This window comes from Centroberyx affinis, unplaced genomic scaffold, assembly GCF_046629955.1.
Source record: "Centroberyx affinis isolate AG114_WGS23_722 - 3 ecotype Tasmania unplaced genomic scaffold, CSIRO-AGI_Caff_v1 ptg000715l_1, whole genome shotgun sequence".
Taxonomy (NCBI): Eukaryota; Metazoa; Chordata; class Actinopteri; order Beryciformes; family Berycidae; genus Centroberyx; species Centroberyx affinis.
The window spans coordinates 14,054-35,074 of record NW_027279332.1 but is presented as its reverse complement, the minus strand read 5'-3'; the positions used below and the strand labels follow the sequence as shown (position 1 = coordinate 35,074).

The 21,021-nt window shown below is 41.3% G+C and overlaps 1 protein-coding gene across 1 annotated transcript; it reads left to right on the top strand.

Annotated features, from left to right (window-relative positions):
• The first annotated feature begins 4,934 nt into the window (after window positions 1-4,934).
• Window positions 4,935-10,326, top strand: vsx2 (visual system homeobox 2). The gene is made up of 5 exons (XM_071519598.1): window positions 4,935-5,361; window positions 5,740-5,824; window positions 6,365-6,488; window positions 9,229-9,409; window positions 9,989-10,326. The coding sequence occupies exons 1-5, from the start codon at window positions 4,935-4,937 to the stop codon at window positions 10,303-10,305; spliced, it is 1,134 nt and encodes a 377-aa protein (XP_071375699.1). The 3' UTR covers window positions 10,306-10,326.
• The last annotated feature ends 10,695 nt before the right edge of the window (window positions 10,327-21,021 follow it).

Here is a 21,021-nt window from a genome sequence, read left to right as displayed (position 1 = left end):
TTGTATAATAAAGTTTTAAAATGAAAAATGACTATTCTTTTAAAGTTCCTTAAATGTTTACAATTCTAGCTCGTGCAAACGGCTAACTTTGGTGATGCAACCGTTTTTTGAGACTGTTCAGCCTTTAATTAGGGCAATAACTTCATGCCTCTGCCATTCCACAAAGTGCAGCACCTCTCCGGCTCTGGACATGTAAGGAGCTCCGACGTGAGAGTGCTTTCCCCGTCTACCAGGGCTTTTTTTCTGCTTAATGAGCATTGGAAGTAGGCTCCCCTACACAAAACATTGCGTAAAAATAATATTGCTCATTGTCATCGCTGTTAATGAGAGTTGACATAATTACTAGGACCATTTCTTTTCTAATTAGCACACTTCCAGCGTTGTCGGAGCTAGCGGCCAGGCAAAAAGAGAATCAGACAGGCATGCCGAATGGGAAACAAAAAGAAGTCCATCCACCATAATTAGGCCAGACAATGCCTCGGACTGTTCTCGGCTGGAGATGTCGCTGGGGCTCTGGCCGCTCACTCCCAACAAGTTACACTTCTCCCCAGGCCGCTAATAAGCCCCTAATCGTCTTTCCGATTCACACGGACAGAGGCCGCCACTGCCTCAGTGGCTTCACCCCCTGCCTCTCGCACGGACCCTGATTCACCCCTTCGAAAAATATGGATTATTTATATAATTCTTCAGTCTCAGAAAGGGTGTTTTTTTTTTCTGTGTGTGTGCCGGAGTGTCCCGGGACAGGCAGGGTGGAAGGTGGGGAGCCATGGAGGCACAGCATGCAGGGCCTGATGGGCAGGAATGCAGTGTTATTCTGCACATATTGTAGACGACTTTTATCACAGGGTTTCAGATTTTGTCACCATGACACTATACTGAAAGGTGACCTTGCTACCTGTCATCTTTTACAGAGCTCACTGGTGGATATAGGTTGGATTTGGACACTTGTTGATGTTGACTGATGAACACTGATCAGTCTACTGAGCGTTGACATGGTAAGCGACCTGACATCCGCAATATGGTGCGTGCACTGGTGGCTGCCTGTCACCCACAGGCTCTTCAAGAAACGGGTCACTCCCCACAGAGCTAGTCATCCATATGGAGGAAAACAGCTCCATCCATCCGCAATGCGTTGCCCTGACCTCGCAGAGCCTCAATGCCCCGACGAACGTCAATCCGATGTGCCCCAGGGCCTTAAATTAGCTGTCAATTAGTGCAAATTAATCAACTCCTCGCCTAATTAAGCAATGCCGACGGGCAGCTACCAAACACGCCATTGTGGAGGAGCCATGAGAAAGCTGGGGCTAGTGAACTTATTCTGCGTTGGGGGGCATCACATCACACCCCTGCAAGTGATTTGGGAAAGGCAGCAGCAGAGCCTCTGGCTGTGCTGTGGTTTTTCCCCCTGACTCGGCTCTAGATGTGTGCTGTCATCAAGTTGCCTGCATCCTGCTTCCACACCGAGGATTCAGCTTGATTCAGCACTGCAGCGGCTGAATCACACCGGCGTCTTGGGTCTGCTTTGCTATGTCAAAGTAGCCTAGATTTCTCTCCCGCTTTTTGAGACAGAATAACCCCCGTTCAGGTTGTCTTGGAGATGTTGAAATCACTCTGTTTTGTAACAAACAGATGCAAGAATTTTAGACGTGAGTGTGGAAGATCTAACTTGAAAGAGACAAGAGATACCGACAGATCTGCAAAAAGTGTTACAACACCCCCTATACAGCAATAACGCAGTCCTATCTGTATGCTATGGGACGAGTATGAGCGTCAATGATTCTTCATTCTCATCGCATATGTGGAATATCAAACACTGACAATCTGCGGGGGCGGGGCTGATGCATAGTTATGTTTCAGGTGCGACCCTGTGAAAAGCCCATCATCTCGTGACCTTCCTGCAAAGTACAAGATCTCTATTCGTTATCACAAATGCATCTCAAGCTTTTCCAATCACAATGCGAGGAGGATCTATGATCTTCACTATAGGGGGCGGTTTTTGCTTACAGCTGTTTGTCAGTTTATTACCTGCAGCAGACATAGTCTTGTTTGAAGGTTAGGTTGACCAGGCTGTATCAGTTCACCACTGTTTATGCAAATACTGAACGACACCAATTCATATTTAAAACTGGAATCTGTGCTGTTAATATAATTTCTTAAATCAGGTTTTCCTCATCTTTGGGACAGCCGCCATGGCCCACGTAAACACTTGTAAGTGCCCCATGACCTCAGGTTGAGGACACTTTGCTCATAATGTTACATTAAAGCCTAAAAATGCCACAGCAGAAATGGGAAGAGGGAAGGGAGCAGAGAAAGGGGGTGGGGGTGGAGGGGGGGGGGATAAACAAAATTTTTCCAACAGCTGTTTGCTTTTTAATCTGCAGCCGTCAGATCCTGCGGTCTTTGATGGGCAACCCAATCTACACGAATGACTGAACTAAATCTTCCCTTAATCTAGAGCCTTATTAGGCAGCCTCTCCTCTGCATGTAAATCAGGATGCAGCCATTTTCATAAGGAGATGGATTATTAAAAGCCACGCAGAGAGGAGAAGAGTGCTTCACTATCAACAAACAAAAAAGCCTCCATAGATTGCAGCAGGAGTGATGATGGAGTGAGAGGGGCAGTAAGTTGCCTGTAATTGACGGGTCATCCTGACTCACACCCTTCCACGTTAATAAATGGCTTGATCCCAACAGGCTGATGTGTCATTAGCATATCCTAATAACACTGATTTCTTCATTAATGGAATTTCCACTAAATAGGCCCTAATTAGTTTCAACTGTTCATCCACTAATTGCAGCAGCAATATTTTTCTCCTTCTTAATCAGTAGCTCACTTTCACTGTTTGGTATAAAATATGACTTTGCAAGGCAGCTCGGTCATGGCTCTGCTTTTGTCTCTTTATGTAAGGCCTAAGGGCCTAATCCATACATATATATTTCACAATTCATAACTTACTGGTAGACTTCTTTATTCATCTTGTGGATTGTATAGATCTATCTGAATTCTCGTTTGGGTGAAATTTCAATAGCTTTTGAAGTTTGATATTAGCTGATTAATCTATAGCCGAGTTGCCCATCTTTTTTCCTGCTTTGCGCTATAATGAACATGCAACGCTCCTGCTGCTTTGATCAGTGTTTCTAGTCGACCTTGCTGCATTATCAGTGTCACTTTGATAATACCTATTGGTGGTAGCAATTGGTGCAAAGGAAATTTTTTTGAAGTCATAAATTAGCTGCACATCTGCCTATAATAGGCTCATTCAAATTTTATTCGAAACGAGCTTATTTCCAAACGAATTCATGGAGCATTTGCATAGCCAACACGATAGCCTACATAATAATATTGATCATCATTAAAAAAAAAAAAATAATAATACATGTACCTCATTCCATGTGTTCGAAATGTTATCTGCAGCTCCAATCCGGCACTTGCAGAAAGTGACACATGAGGAGAGAGTAGCCTCTCTTAACCCTCCACTCTCCGCTCTGCTTCTCTCATTTACACTGACACACCAAGACTGACTCGGCCTAAACCTTTTATGTTAAAAAAAAAAATAGGCCTATTAAAATATGCATTGACCCAAGGAATATTCATATAGGTTCTTGTAACCTTGTAGCCTAATTGTCAATTAATCTATATGTGCACAGCCACCAAAGAACCAAAATCCTTTTTATTAGCCTACGCCAAGGATTGAAAATATAAAAAAATCCACTATTAAAATAATTCTAATGAATTGATCAAGTTCCTATCATCAGGATGCACGCAACAGACCACAATTCGACTAATCCATTTTTTTAGGCCTACATAATTATCCTATCTCTAGCCATAATTAGCCATAAATCATTAATGTTCGGATATTTTTCAAAATTATTATTGTTGTTATTAGTATCATTATTATTATTGTTTGATACATTATTTTAGAATTTATAAAGATTATGTATTTATTTAGATGACACGTGGCCCATGTTCTGTATCATATTCTATTTCCTCGGAGGAAATTTCGCTGTGATTTAATCCGCTGTGCAGCCCACACTGCTGTGGGATTAGCGGTGCAGGGCCAGGCATGCACAGTGAGTGGGTCCATATCATCCAGCTGTCGTTTTTGGGAGGGCCTTTGATTTGTGTGTGATGATTTTCCCATAGCATCTGGAGATCAATTATCCATTCGTGTGAGCCAGTGGTTGGGCAGAGAGATCATAGCTGGCAGTGTATATAAGCCATTCAGCGAAAGGCAATATATAGGCTACTGATTTATTCTAGATTGAGGTAATTTTCTGATCGTGCAGCATTTCAAAGGTAAGTAAGAGGTATGAAATAGACTATTTAATTAGGCCTGTAGCCCTAACGAAATATTATAATATTTATATGTCTGTGCTACTCAATAATCAGTTTATAATGGCATTATATTGTATTTTTTTTATATCTATGTTATCACTAATATCACTATCACAATAGGCCTATGTCTATAGTTTTGCTGTAGGATGTCGTATAGAATTTTGCTGATTATCCTTCTTATCAGGATTGCTACTTTTTTTTTTTTTTTTTTTTTTTTATTTAAATGATTTATTTTTTTATAAGGGGGTTTTCATTCTGAGCATTTTGGCTTTTGCACTGCAGCCTTAAGGTATTCATTTTGTTCGTTCCCTTCTTTCTGTAGCCTAAATCCTTTTCTCGTTTATCCATATGGTATAGTCCTGAGGAAAATGCATATATGTATCCGAGAGGGCGTATAATGCATCCATGATCCACAGGAATCCTGAATCCTTGCAGCTGATTGGCTGCTGAGTCCTGCCTCTTGTTGGGATGGACCTGTTGGATAAAAGGACCATTTTCTAAAGGGCTCTTGTGTGTTGCACAGTGGATGATGCACTGGGGACCATCCTGTAAGACGGTAAAATAAGAGATAGGCCTTTTAAGTCGCATCGAAGACAACATGACGGGGAAGCAAGGCGCCGTGCTGTCGGAAAGTTTGAACGTATCGGAAAAAACCTCTCTGGGCGCAAATGGAGGAAGTAACAGCCATCACATACAGGCGAAGAGCAGCGCAGCCCACCCGCCGCCCAGGTGCACCGGCTTTGGCATCCAGGAGATACTGGGGCTGAACAAGGAGCCGTCCGCGGCCCCGAGGAGCCCGCTCGACTCCCTGCCGGCCGGGGCGCACCTGGTCGCCGCCAGGTCCGTGCTGGGGCCGGCCGGCATGGGGATGGGTGTCGGGATGGGATTAATCGGCCCCGGTGGGATTCCGCCGTTTTATAGTCAGCCAGCGTTTTTGGAGACTGTGCTGTCGGACGCACAAAACGTTCACCTGCAGCCCCACAGATCCGTTGGGCCCCTGGACGCCAGCCAGTCTGCCAGCTCAGGTGATCTGCAGTCAATCTCCGTTTAGTGAAAATGTAGCACTTACTGCAGAATTATAGAATTATTTAAGATATCGCATGTTATTATAGCCTAATTTGTGTAGTGTAAATTATTATAATAATTATTATTATTTTATTATTACTAGCCTATTCGCCTATTAATTGTTATTATTATTATTCCAGTTGTGTCTGTGGTGTCATTTTTAAGTTAGCCTAATTGATTAAATTGAACGATAGCTACTGGCCTAACAAAATAGTAGGTAGGCCTGTGATGTTGGATAATGTTGATCACCAACAGGTTTGCATTTATTGTGATATGTCGAAAATGTTCTAATAGGTGGCAGTAATCTTAATAACTCCCTCTTGTTTTTTTTAATTCAGACTCCGACGATTTGTCTTCCAATGAACGAAAACTCTCAAAGTCATCAATAAGTCAGAGCAAGAAACGCAAGAAAAGACGCCACCGGTTAGTGTTTACTTCTGGTTATTTGGGCTAATATTATTATTTTATAAATGAATCCATTCTCAGAAATTATTTTTCCCCCTAAAAAATAAGAAAAGTGGAATCTATTACTTCCTTCAAAGATGCAATGGAACTGAACATTGTTTTTTGTTTGTTTATTGTGCCCTAATTGGTGGGCATTTATGGTTCAATGAACTACTATTATTGATAAGAATTTCTGACAAATAGGTTACAGATTGATCATATTTTTTTCCTTCTTACTGTTAGGCCTATTCTCATCCTGAGGCTGAGGATACAGAGTCGAATATCTTATTATTAGCCTGCATTGTTTTGATTTGCTTCTTTATCTTTCACACCAGTGCGATGGAGACATCAGCTTGAAATTCACTATTTTATCTAAGATTGCGGCATGTCAGTGCTTTAACATTTTGCTGCAGGTTATCCATATTCTTTGAATGACAGGCCAGCTGTGTCTGCATGCCTGCACTAACCACAACATGCTCAACTTGTTCAAACTTCCCAAATGATTCCCTCTTTTTACAGGACCATATTCACATCATATCAGCTGGAGGAGCTGGAAAAGGCCTTTAATGAAGCACACTACCCGGATGTTTATGCTCGAGAGATGCTGGCCATGAAAACAGAGCTGCCTGAAGACAGAATACAGGTACAGCCTACTTTAACTGTGTTTTATAATAATCCTGTTTCGGTGTTAATCTACTTTAAAAGTCTATAGCCTGACCGCTGTTTTAACATGGATCCTGCATTTTTTGTAAGCCTAAATATTTTTGGTATAGTCTATTTTGGTATAGGAATGTGTTTATTTGTTTTTATTTATGTCCTGATGAATTCATATCCTTTATTCTGGCTATGGGGTTTTCATGGGCCATCACAAATTGTTGATTCACAATTATAGGCCTACTATAAAGCTAATTTAGTTTGTCTTGGCTTTTGGCTGGCTTTAAATATCCCAGTGCCGTATAGGCTCACCATGGCGTATAAGCATTCATATTTCTTCTGTTCAAAGATGTTGCATCTGAAAGAAACCAAAAGCGCCCAATGAGAGGCCATAAAAATAGTCTGGCAATTCTATTTTATTTCAGTATTGATATAGGCCCTAGGTTCAGTTTAGATCACTGATGGGTTCATTTTTACCTTCATAATACCGGAAAATATGGAATTCTAAGCACGTTTTTCTAAACATCTCAACGAGTGAAGACATTTTGAAAATAACCTTTGCAAAATATAGCAAGGAACTAAGATACAGTTAAAGCATGGCGGTCTATCTAATATTTCGGATTTTGTTGAATCTGAAAGGTGAAAAATGTATTGATATAACCAGGGATGTAGTGGAACTAATGTCAGCATTTTTTTTAGGCTGACATAAATCTTTATGAGGTAAATCCATAGCATAGATCATAAGTATCAATGTAGGCCTAAGTTATATGAGGAAGGATAAGATATTTAAAGGGGGGGAAACAATTAATTAATGATTTTCTGAAAATATAATTGATTTTTGTTTATATTGGTGGTGGTTTGCCTTATGAAGCTCACCGAGTGGAGGTCATAGTTTACACATCTTCTACTTACCCTGCATCATCGCTAATATCCCAATATCCTCGTGCAATATTTGGCTGCACCCCGCCTGTTGCCCCCTGTGCTGCTGTAATATTTAAGGTTGAGATAAGTGAGCCCACGTAAATCGATCAGTGATGCTCCCCTCCTGTCTGAACAAAGACTCCTCTCCTCCAGCATCCTCGCCAGGGCAGATAATCTCTCATCAGGCGCAGTTGGATGTGAAACAATTTGTTCTCGGAGAAGGAGCCACTAACGACCTAATCAAGCTATCAAGGCGGAAGAAGATTGCAGTGTGACCTGGACCATCCATCTGCCGGGGTGCCTTTTAATCTCATTCTCATTACGGGCTCCAACAGTACAGCCGCGAATAAATAATAAAAGGAAATAAATAAATAAGCCCGGGCCTATTCCTATCCTAAATAAAATTAACACCCAATTTTCTCATTGAGTGTAATTAGTTAAATCAGACGAGCTCGGGAGGCTGGCTGGTGCTGGAGAGACGCAGGGAGTTCAAATGAAATAACTACATTGAATTTATTAGCACGGGTCAATAGCGCCGCTCCCCCGAGTCCCGCTAGTTTAATTTCCCGTGATATTTGCCCGCCTGCCCACCATCGATTGGGCCTGAAATTAACTTATTTTTCAATCAGCCTCGGCGTGCCCCAGGGTCGCTTCTCCTCGCAGCTTCCACACTGGCTTCCTTTGAGGGCCAGAGAAGCAATTTCTCATAAAAAGTATCTTGTATGAAATAAGGGTTATCATCAGAATTACCAGAAAAAAAGAGCTTGAAAACGGTTTTGATCGTTTTCAATTTAATATCTGTCCCTCCCTCCCTCTAGAATCTTCTTGCCAGCCCCTCCTTTTTTTAGCACTCCACACAGAGCCGTCAGAGGTGGCTAAGTAGACTGTTTAACAGCCCTGTGTTGTGCTATACAATCAATTTGGCCTTTCACTGAGCTGACAGATAGCCCTGGGCCCCAACCAGCTTGTTGGCTGTGGCCAAGTGAAGTGTCTTGATGTGTCAAACCATCTATATGCCACCACAGGTTGCTGGAGATGAGCTCTGACAGGAGGCAGGGATCCTTCACACCTGTAGCCAGTAGCTTATGGGAAATCAATGGACTGAATCAAAACGCAGCAGTTGTTATCTTAAGCAACTTGCATCACACTAGAGATTCGCAAATACTTTGAATATGTGCTGAAATAATAAAATTGAGTTGTCTTGCACAAACGAAAGAGAATAGCTACATCTCCTCCATAAGGAAAAAAGGAACTGTGCTGCAAGATGCAACCAGATTGTTTTCTTTGCAGGGCTTAAAGGAATAGTTCACCTCAAAATGAAAATTCAGTGATCATGTGCTGAAACTCACCAAACATACAGGAGTTAGCCCCCATTGATCTCAGCATTCTCCCAAACTACTGAAGTTAACGGGGGCATATTTTTAACGAGGACGTATTTTTACAGCTAAAAAAGCATGACGTACATTAAATGTCTCCAAACAGCTCATGCAGTATAATCCAAACCGTTGCTCTGTGGGTCCAAAAGTCCAGTTATCTCCTGTATGTTCCTCACTGACAATGCTCTGGTTGCACGCACCCTACAGCGGTCTGGCAGAAGACTCTGCTTGCTCCTGTAGAATACGCTCACAACTGTTGCCGCATTCTAGGGAGTAAGTAGATAATGACTGAATTTTCATTTTGGGGTGAACTATTCCTTTAAATTGTGTAGATGGTGGTTGCTGGTGTTCCAGTCCTGGCGATATTGCTGAAGAAGCCAGTGTTGATTCATATTTGTAATAATAACTGAGTGACTTCTTCTCTGGGTCCAGGTATGGTTTCAGAACCGCAGAGCGAAGTGGAGGAAGAGGGAGAAGTGCTGGGGCCGCAGCAGCGTGATGGCTGAGTACGGACTGTATGGAGCCATGGTGAGGCACTCCATCCCCCTGCCCGAGTCCATCCTCAAGTCCGCCAAGGACGGCATCATGGAGTCCTGTGCCCCCTGGCTGCTTGGTGAGGCTGCTCTCATACTGTTTCTCCAAGATACTTCACACACCTTCAGCATCATGCTCTCATTCTTGTTTTCAATCGTTTCAATTATTGTTGATTTTGATTCATATTTTTTTAAGTTCCTTGATAGGCTTAGCAGGCCTCTTAACTATCTGATTTACTCTTAACACCAACAGTACTTTTCTTTGTCATTGTTTGTTTTTAACATTTAATCATGTATCATACTTTCTGTAACTTTGAAGGGTGTGTTGTTGTGAGTTCTCACTGTCATACTGACTGACTGATATATCCAACGACTGATGTCTACTTTGCAAGAGTATGGTAGATGTTCTTATTTGCTAAGCATATACCTTTTTAGCTATTTCCTAGACAAAAAACATTGGTACACAACTCTGCATTCTTGCCCACACATAAAATATTTTCACCAAAATATATGCAGAATACCCTGATCATGAAATTGCCATCCTCCATTTGAACACTATATTCTAAACCAGAACTATTTTTGCTTACCATTTTCAGTCCAAGATGGCTTTCCAATCAACAGACGCTATTCTAAATCTGAATACCCGCAATTCTTTGCAGGGATGCACAAAAAGTCCATGGAGACAGCAGTTGCCCCACCAACAGGAAAGTCAGATGCTCCCCAGCTGCCAAACCCTCAGAGGGCAGAAGAGACTGAGGCAGAGGAGAAGAGGTCAGAAGGCAAGTCCTCCATTTCTAAAGAGGAACTGAGGGAGAACAGCATCGCCGCACTCAGGGCCAAGGCACAGGAGCACAGTGCCAAAGTGCTGGGGACAGTTTCTCATGACAGACTGCTGGAGGGCAAACAGGAGAGACAGGCGGCAGAGGAGAAGCCCAGCGATCCTCTGAGTCCAGCAGAGGAGGCAAAGAGTCCATAGAGACTGTCTAGTTCCTGAGGACTGTTATTCCCATGAGTGAACACAGTGGCCCGGCTGCTTTCAGCATGTGTACGGACTTACCCAGATCGATCAAAATTCACTGTCCTGCAGGTTTTCCCCACATTGAACTCATCCTCGTTTACTGCTCTAAATTGGCCTGCATTACTTTGGACTTCTTCTAGAAGATTACTCATTAGGCCGTCACTTGTTCACTGCTCTGAGCAAAACACCAGTGCACTTTTCCTGTTTTACTTCCAAACTTTCTTACAACTGTTCTGGCTTATGTATTGTAGAGAAGGCCATTGGTTTGATTGGAAGGGAGTAAAGTATTAATAAAGGTGTATATAGATCCCACAGCTATATATAGAACCAGATGAGTGAGATTTTATCAAATTAATGTTTATTATATTAGACTAATTAGGACTACTAATGACCAATGAGCAGCCGATCTCTGAAGGTCTACATTTCATTCACAGCATCCATATTAATGTGTTTCCTGTTTGAATTGCTTGTACAGTTACTAAATGATGACTTTGGTAGAATGGTGACATTTCAAAGTAAGAACCATCCCACCGACAATACTCTTTTAAGAGGAAGAAAGTAATTGTTGTCCTATATTGCTCTGTATATAATGGATATAATAATATCTCACTAAGGCACAATTTGAAATACATTTTCTTGTTGTCTTAAAGATGTTTGTGTTTTCATTTCATAATATGTATAATATGAAATACAAAGCATTAAATAGAAACCTTTTTTAATGTGGCTTTTTGTTGTCCATTATTTTGAGAACTGGTCTAAATCTGTAAATAATTGATGACCTCATGATGAGATACAGCAGTTGCGTTTGCTGGTGGAGAAGCTGTAGTGCAAGTCTAAGATAAATATCTCATCTGTCCACCAGCTGAACATGTACAAAGCATAAACTCTTTAACGGCATGGAGCTGCTTCTGCATGCCCCCATTGTCGGAGCAGCGACTTGTCACTTGATGCTCTGCTGGCTCAGCTCATTAGAAGACGCTCCCTGGCTGCACGCTCGGGTTGGTCCCGATAATCCGTTGCATTTGAGAGCCTTCAATCTCAGATTAAACTAGGGGACCGGCGCTTTTGGGATGGGAGAAACAGTGAAAGCACCCCCAAGTGGGATGGCCTCAGCCTGAATTCAAATCACTTTGGTAGACGCTATTACCAGGCTACACTCAAGCTGTTTCATCCTCTTATCTAAACACTTAGCCGGAGTCTATCAGCTTTATTTGTTGGCAATCTTCATTTTCCTGAGTTGGCCCAGTATGCACATAAAACTTTGTATCAGGCCACTTCAATTCCACAGTAATCCATGTCTCACTTTACATCTCATCCTCTATTAGCTACTAGTACTTCTTAATGAGTTGAACAATTGAGTTCTATTCCAATTAAATAGGGAGCATTTTCAAAGGGCAAGGGACAACTATTATCAGTATGCTGCTGCCGCATGTCTCAGCACTGAATGCCTCTCAAATTGGAACCATAATGTCACCGGATGGGGAAAAGGTTGCTAATTACTTTGTTGACAGAGATAAGTATACACACAGTAATTAAAGATTGCTAGGAAATGGACTTGAGCGTGTCAGGGTAATAGAAATGTTGATACATTGCACCTGGGAATAACATTGATTGGTGTATTTCATAGTGGAGACTTGAGCTGCTTGACCACTTTAATGGTGTCATTAGTAAGCAGTGGCATCCTTGAGATTAGAATAGTGAAATTGTGATTGAAATGTCGCCAGATCAAAACTGCAATGTTACAAAAGTTTTGGCATAGATTAAAAACTTGAATAAAATATTAGAATGTGGCACTTAGTGTTAGTGAGTATCAGTGCTCTCTCTACTGTGGATAGTTGTCCTGTATAGCACAATGAGTAAAGCATAGAGCTAAAGCTGAGTTTTTTTCCCACTGAAAACATATGCACTCACAGTACTGTGAGACCCTTCAGATAACAACGTCCACAAATGGCATATATTAATAATGTGATTCTTTATTGGTCGCTGTAGGGCCATCTTCTTTCATTTGCACAGTCGGCTACAGAGCAGCACCTCTTGAGCAGACAGGGGTTCAGTGTCTTGCTCAAGGACACTTCAGCAGGACAGAGGTTTACCAACACAGGGGTTTGAACCTGGACAGTCTCCCTGCTCACTACGCCACCCTGCTGCCCTGCGACTGTATATACTATCTCTCTTTTCTGAGTCACTCAGTGATTCCCCCAAGTGACACTGAGATTTCCACTGTTGATTTGGCTCAGTTTACTTTGTGTGTAATGATACATTATAATGTTTTATGAAAGATATGAGAGCTTGACTGCCTGGCTAAGGCTTTGAGCCCAACCTGACGTAAACCTGAAACCTTTTTTTTTGGTCCTCAACCAAACCCAGACCCGAAGCCCGGAATTAATAACATGTTTACAATTACAAATAACAGTATTTCCAACAATATATTTGAACCGGAACCTGACCCGCACTGTAACTTGGAAATTTTGGTTCAGTCGGAGTCCCGTGAGCTTCAGGCATAGAAGTTTGCTTGCAACAAACGTTACAACAAATGTGTTTTGCACACATGCTCTTTATAGGTAGAGTCCTCAGTCATGGAGTCCCATAACCAAATGAGGCTGAAGTGAAATGATTTCAATACACCAGGCCCTCACCTCCCTGGACCCTCAGCCCAATTCAGTTATTGAGGCCAAGACATATGCAGAGTGAGGATTATTCCTCTAAGTGCAAAGCTATTTAATCCTCTGGAAGTGGAATAGATGGTTATGATAGATCAGATTTGTTGAAGATCAAGCTGTTTACATTTGGTATGAGGAGGTAATTCACAATATCCCTTCTGATTGACAGACTGCGTGTTGAAGACCATCATAAGATCATCTCAATCCATGCAAAGTGAGATCAGAGGAGGTTTATGAAAAGATTCTGACTAATGCAATATTAAGATTCAATTTCTTTTTTGCAGGGGTTATAAGCAATATGATTTCATTTGTGAGATTAAGTGCATAAGGATCTTTTTGCCAAGGCTCCTTGCTTGAATTGCTTGGTGAGTTGAAATGTAGCGTTCAATGTCCTGATACTGAATAGTATTGAAATGTAGTGTTGCTCTGCCCTCTGCTGCATATAGTAATCAGTACAACTAAAGCTTCCACAGTTTCTGCTGCAAAGTACATGAGTTCATGTGGCTCTGGTGCAGTGAAATTCCCCTTTTGGCTATGTCCGAAAATTCATTCTTTACCTACAAAATAGTGTGTATTTTACAGAAATAACACATTAAGCACTCACATAATACATAATGCAACTCAGCCTCTGTAATCAGGTATGGTATGTGTCAGGGAGTGTTTGTTTCATTTATAATATAATAAATAATCATATAATTAATACATCTGTTTTATCTTTAAATACATTTCTCCTGTTGGTCACTATATAAAGAATATCAGGATAACAAAGAGAGATAAAAAGTCAGACCTTATTGAAGAACTGCTGTTCTCCACTTCCATGTCTGCTTCTCCTCCAGGATGAGACAGACATTTATAGTACTGGCTCCATACCTGAAACAATAAAACTGGCTCTGTACTTTCTACAGTTTTCCTGCCAATTGGTTCCTCATAGACGTTTCTCATACTGTGAAGATTTGTGTTTGAAACTTATAAAACAGAAGTTCTGCATACAGTGAGCTCTAAACGAATTTGGACAGAGGTAGTGTTTGATGTTTTGGATCCATACTCTGCTGAAATGTAGGGGAAGATTATGAGGGAGAAGTTACCATTTAAGTTGTTCCTGTCTATCTTTAAGCATCGAGGGAACATAAAAATTGGAGGCAGGTTTGATAACTCAGATACTAATTTACTGACTGAACCAAGCATATCTGCCTCAGAGTAATTTAGAGCTGGTTGTTGTCAAAGAATCCTGCAAGAGATTCACTGAAATATATATATTAAAAAAAAAAGCTGTAAGGAGAACCTGACGATTAAGTAAAGTTATGTTCATGGTTTTCAGATTTCTAGAAATTGCTGCACATCATGCTGTCTGAATATAATCTTAACCTGTCCAAATACTTGTGGACACAGTGAAATGAGTGAAGCATGAACACACTAAGCTTTAATTCTTAAACTGTTGAAAATGCCTATCTGACTATCTGCGCTTTAATCTAAGATATTGTGTCACTTCACCTCTAAATGTCAGAAACCCATAAACATAATCAGACATCTGATATGTTATTTTCAGGCCCTCTATCCAGTCTTTTTGCATTTTAGTGTGTCTCTCTGTCTCTCAACTGTGATTCTACTGGGTTTAAACTGGCCCTAGGCAGTATGGACACAAAATGAACAGTAAACAGTAAGAGTCTGAGTTATCAATTCAGCTTTCAACCATCATGCCCCTGCAATTCAACTAGAGAACTAGAGCCAAGCGGAGTAACAACTGACTTTTATTGGAGATACATTAGATTTCATAAAGATCTAAAAGCCACTGCACCACAAGAATTTTTAACAAGATAAAAATGATGACATGATTGAACATAATGTTGAACATAATCTGTCCAAATGCCTTTGGCGCCCTGGATATGGGGAGCATGAAGAAAAAGGACTGCAATTCTCTTCTGTTTATTAAACATGCCTGAAGATGCCTATAAATGAAGAGGCAAACATAGTGTCATTTTGCACCTTAAGAGACAAGCACGTTGAGATGAAAAATTACATTTAATGCAAGTATGCTCCCATAATGCACTGTGTTCTATTCCCTGCAGTGAAAAAATCATATTGCATTTGAACAATGTAATTGCTTCTCAAAGGAGTGATTGCAAAATGTTAAATAGATAAAATTTCCATGTGTTGCTCACAGATTATCAAAGATCACCAATGAGAAAATGTTTTGTGTTGGTCAGTTGTCTATGTCAGTATGTAGAGGAGGGAACACAACTTGTGACCAACAACTTTCATTGATATTTTGTGTGTTATTGTAGTCAAGCTCTCTGGTCTAATCGCTTCCAATTGTTCTCTAACCACCAAAGAAAACCACAAATCTGTTTTCCTTTTTCTTATTACTTGAAAAACACAGGCTGAGGATAAGCCTAATGACAAGATTAGTTTCTGTGTGTTTTTTTTGTTTTTTTTTCTGTCTCCCTTGCTCACTGATGCCTTTGAAATGATTCTCAGTAGTCTCAGTAGTACAGTGTATAGAGATTACAGATAATTTGTTCAGAAATGAAAGGTCACATCACTGACTTTAGTCTACAGACATTATTACATGCACTTCCAGCCATATGTAAACTGGACCCTAATGTTAATAATAAATAATAATAATGAATGTAATGTTACTATCTCTTACTTTCTCTTTCTCTCTCTCTCTCTCTCTGTCACTCACACACACACAAACACACACACGTCTCATTTGTTTACTATTTTGAACATGTGGACCAGTTTGATTTTGTGAGTGCATGTGATCAACAGAAGCAGTTCATGACAAATCTTCAATTATAGGCAATTTGAATATTCTGTCAAACATGGAGTCAGTAGCTAAATGGCTGTAATGACTCCATAAATGGGGGAAAATGCCTTCTACTGCTGTCTTCAGTGTTTTTTTGTTTTTAATAGCACTTCTGGCAGAGGAATTTCATCAGGACACTTGCATTCCTTACTGTTGGTTGCTTGTAATGATGATGCAGGAATTGAAGCGTATTCTATTGTTGCATTCATTGTAAATGACTCCAGATAAGAGTTAAATGGCTAAAATGTGAATGCATCATTGAAAACTGGATTTGGTGCTCCTGAATCATGCCATCTTGAAGCTGGAACCACAGTGCATCCCTTTGGCCACATGGGGGGAGTCTTGAGCTTTACTCAAACACTTACCACTGCCCTTTTGTAAACTGTTGTACATGTGAATTAAATGAGAAGTTCACATATTTGACGGACAATATTATTAAATTGTGATGCTGAAACATCATATACATGCTGAAAATGATTCAAATATGTCAGGGTGAAAGAAGGGTTAAATGACAAGGTTTTGAGACGATGTGATCTGATATCTTGTTCAATATTTGTCATTTTTTGTCATTCTTCTGGTGCAGCAGTCAGCGATGAGGCTGTCTGCTGGATTGATACTGCAGCTAAATGATCTGTCTTGGCTGGAGGCTGATTTCATCTCCGAGGTTCATTTTACCCGAGCCGTCCTGGGTCGATCACACTGGACTTGCCCCAAGCCAACCAGCTTTCTTATACTCTTCTTCACCAGATGAAAACCCTCAAGCCAATACTTTCAATTCACTGAACTCAGGATTCAATGTTTGCTGCAGAACATATAATTTCATTTGTGCAATGCTAACGTTAATTTAGCCTTACACGGCTTTTGATTGGGCTGCTGATTAAAGTCTGCTGTTGATTATCCCTCCCTGTGTCGTACTGACTACTATTCCTTTTAATATGATAGATTAAAGTCTGACTACAACAGGTGAAGGAACAAGGAAACCGCATAATGGAAAGTAAACAGGACTTTATTTCCTCACCATCTGACCTCTTGGCATTTCCTCTTTCAGTTGTGAAATCAAACAAAGGCCAGTGGAAGAGAGAATTTGCTTGTCTTGGAATTGGACTATATTAAAGTTCAAAACATCCCAAGCCATCCTCATGGCAACTGCTCAAAAAGCACACAGACACACACATTTTTTTTCTTTTTCCATGAAGGTGTTTGGCCTGAACGCTCTTTGAATATAATGGGAAGTGTGTCCATGATGTGGGCTGATTACAGCAGAATGATGTGAGTGCTGCTGACTGTCCCTGGATGACCTTTGCTGTCCCAGACCGTGCCTCCTCCCCGCCACTCCCGTCTGGCCCTAGCCATGGATATCGGTTATCTCTTGAAGTTGGACTTGACTGCTTGTCCCGGGAAAGATTTATGATGTGTGGCACGACACCAACAGCCGTCCACTCCAGCCTCCCTCCAGCCTTCAGAGCTTGGTATTTTCAGCAGGCCATCTGTGGGCAGTTTTGGGTGCCAACTCTAGTCATCTGGACGGACATAAACTGTGTTCGCCTCAGTTTACTTTTATATTACCTTTCCAGTCTTCACTCCTTCCAGCTTCATATTTCTTCTATTAGAAAATGACATCACCCCCACATGCCTCCCTCCCTGTGAAGTGTCCCTATTGAGATACTCAGGTATAGCAATTAGAAACCATCACATCTCTCTGAGTCTTATCTGGGAGCTGCATTAGACGCTACCGCTGGCGCTGGCACAAGACAGCAGTTTTGAGGAATGCTCAAAGCCAAAAAAAAAAAAAGTGTCCAGTCTGTGCTTATCAAGCGAGCAGGGAGAGGCGAGGGACAGATAGACAGTGCTTCCTTGTTGCTCAAGAGCGATAAGTCAAGCCAAAGATGAGGCTGTGTGGCCCTTATCAGTCCAGAGTGTGTCCTGGCAAATGCCGGCGCCACGGAGAGAGGCATGTTGCTGCGCGACAAAGGTGTGAGGGCAGATAAGCATGTGTGTGTGAAATGCTTCAAAGATGGGCTTAACTCTGATGTGGAGCTGTGGCTGGGGAGGTTTGTGGAGGGGGGAGGAGAGAGAGAGAGAGAGAGAGAGAGAGAGAGAAGGAGAGAGAGAGAGAGAGAGAGATTGGTTTTTAGAAATGGATGCTGACAACTGGCGTGCTAAGCGGTGCTGTAGGGATGTCTTCATTTCCTGATGCCCAAAGAGCAGATAGTGCTGTGGGAAAATCCATGGAATTACTGATAGGTTCTGCTAAAACTGAGACTGGAGAGACGAATCCTAGAGGAATAACAGCAAGTGAACATGTATTATTATTAGTAGTAGTAGTATTAGTAGTTGTAATAGTAGTAGTAATACTGGTTATGTTGAGATTGTTGGTATTTGTTATTTGGATACCAGATAAGGAAATAAAAAATGTCTCCACTTAAATGAATAGCAATAGTAAGTGTCTCTGTGTCCAGGTAACAGTGATGAGTAACAACACAAAGAACATGAACTAACATGGTCCTTAATGAGCACGGTCATAATGGGATTTCTGGTGTGAGGGTTTTTTTTTTCAGGTAGACAGCAGACTATTGATTCCTGCATTCAGCTATTGACCAACTGCTTTTAGAGTTGAGTTAGCCGGCCAAAATGCCTCTATAATAGAAAGCAGCTCTGGCGGCAGACTGACGACAACCTCTAACTCTGCCATACTTCTGTGATAAAAAGAATAAATTTCTGTGAAGGTTCATCCAAGCATTTTCCATTATATAATGGGCATGAAGACACAGATTTTTGAAGAGCAGGATAGAAAATATTCTCTTAGGAGCTTTCAGATCCCACCATAAGTCCTAATAAGAGTATATTTTGTTTCAATGTTTACAATTAATTTAAAAGCGACAGAGAAATACAGCTTTAAAATATATTCAGGTTTTTTGCTACATGCTGTCAGTCTTTGTATCAAGAACTCATTAAATCAATCTGACTGTAAAACAGAATCAACACACTGCAATAAACAAACAAAGTCTCAGGATTGGGCTCTGAATGAAATGGAATAACAGCATTTGAAACCCCTGTTGTATTGAAATGCTGAATGAGTGCTGTTGTATGCGTATTCCTATGTGTTTCCACATGTAAACTGTTGAAGTATCAAAGAGCACAGCAGGTCATAAGTTTAGTCCAGTCCGTTTCCAGATTTGTCACTGGTGTAGTTGACCTAGAAAGTGTCCCTGGAATAATTAAATTAACATTAAATTTACCCGCCTGCATAGAAAACGGTCCCTGGATAAACTTCAAACAGCATGCCAGTGTATGTAATCTACCAAATGAACTGTGTAGTTCTGATTTAAGATGTTTCACAAAATATATAGCCGAGAGGTTTTCCACTATTAAAAGATAATCCCTATTTCCCAACAGCTTGAAATTTCAAAATACAATTTCCACATTCACATCCTCCCATTGTGGTTTTTGGGTGGTGAGTTTAAAGTGTTGTCTTACAGTATCACTTTTTCCATTTCCCTTCACTAGGGGAATCCATTCTACACATAGAATGAGATGAAATAGAAATATGAATAGTTAACTGGGTTAAATTCAGTGTTCCAAAACGTCAAGGATATGCAGGGAAAGGATGCATCGCTGAGAAGTGGAAGACGGATTCTATATTCACGGCTCTTTTAGGTACCAGTTGAAAAGATTCTTCTTTTGCAGAAGGATAGAACAAAGCGAAGATATTGTTTAGATGCGGCTGTTGTCCATGCGCAGGGACTGGTGACAGGTATTTCATCAAAGCAGCGATAAGAATCTGAAAATGCCTCGCGGTCGCATGAACAGTCAAGTGCATCATGCTCCTTATTAATGTAGCACTCGGCTCTAATGTCTTTTTGTCTTTCCACTCCCTTTCAGTTTCTTATCCATTTTGTTTCAGCCCATTCATCATTGTTTTCCTCCAGAAATGTGTTTTTCACTTCAATTCTGTGTGTAAAAGACCCATTCATTTCCCTCTCTGTCATTTGTTAGATGTGACAGTGCGGGGTACGACTTTGTCAAAGTTGGTAAAAACAGCCAGGCTCTTGGTTAATTTTAGATAAGAGACTTATATTTAGAAGTAGGGACAACTTAATATTCCTTTCAATAAACAGAGCGCTGACCTGTGCCACACACACACTCCAAAAAAGTATTAAGAGACATAATGAAATATTTGCTGAGGTTCAGATTCAACCTGCAGCCTATTGGAAAGTTTTTATTCACATGGGGGTGGATGACTAATAAAACCAGTTTGCTTCTGGTGGTCTGAGCTGTGGATGCTGTGAGTGAGTGAGCGAGCGAGCGTGGGTGAAGTTTCCTATCTATTGAGGGAGAGAAAACACATGCAGCACGGCACTCACGCTCAGAGTGAGCCCACTTCAGCACCCCATACAGCTCCCATTGATGAGAGCGGCACTTTCGCCCCCGTCTCCCCTACTGAGCCATTTCATGCATTAGAGACTTGATGTACTCGGAGAGAAGCTGCAAAGAGAAACAGACAAATATAGGAGAGGTCAGGCTGTGCAAGTCCTGCTGTAAGACTTGCTTACCTAGCCACCTGCTCTATTTAGACTGCTGCAGCGACTGACTAGGTGGTTTTTCCACAGAAAGGTCTAAATAGTCTTTTCTATTTATACGATGCCTTGAGTTCAATGTGTGGTCAATGGAACCCGCATACAGCTCAAACCCAAGGGTACACGGTGTGAAAGTTTGACCGGTTTTGGAGCCATTCTAGCTTTTGGAGGCAAATGTGCTGATTGGACGCACAGGTGGGGAAGAAGAACGGGATCAGCATGATGGTCCTTCCAAATCCTGGAGGAGAATAAAGTGCTGCTCTCATTTTGTCCTGGCGTCCTGACTTCGGAGAGCAGGCATTGTTCCTGACGTTTTCAGCGCTCTGGCAGCTAAAGTCACCTCGAGGCTAGACAGTGAGTGATGCCAAAGACGGAGAGGAGACGAAGCGGTGCCAGTTACAGCAGAGGCCCGCGTCTGCAATAGCAAATAGTCAATATAACTCACAGCGGCCAACAATGCGTTGTGACACTCCTCTATAAGCACGCGATCAATGCCTCTCTCTCCGAGTCTCTCTTCTCAAACAGGCGATGAATAATAGGGAGCGAGACATAGGATAGGATGGTTCATTATTCATGCCAAATGTATTTATTGATGAAATTTACAGTACACAATAAACACAAATTAACCTCC

Bases quoted from the DNA above. Each gene is read 5' to 3' on its own strand.
- vsx2 (XM_071519598.1), top strand. From the start codon at position 4,935: ATGACGGGGAAGCAAGGCGCCGTGCTGTCGGAAAGTTTGAACGTATCG. The intron at 5,362-5,739 runs GTGATCTGCAGT...TTTTTAATTCAG, and splicing joins CAGCCAGTCTGCCAGCTCAG to ACTCCGACGATTTGTCTTCC. The intron at 6,489-9,228 runs GTACAGCCTACT...CTCTGGGTCCAG, and splicing joins TGCCTGAAGACAGAATACAG to GTATGGTTTCAGAACCGCAG.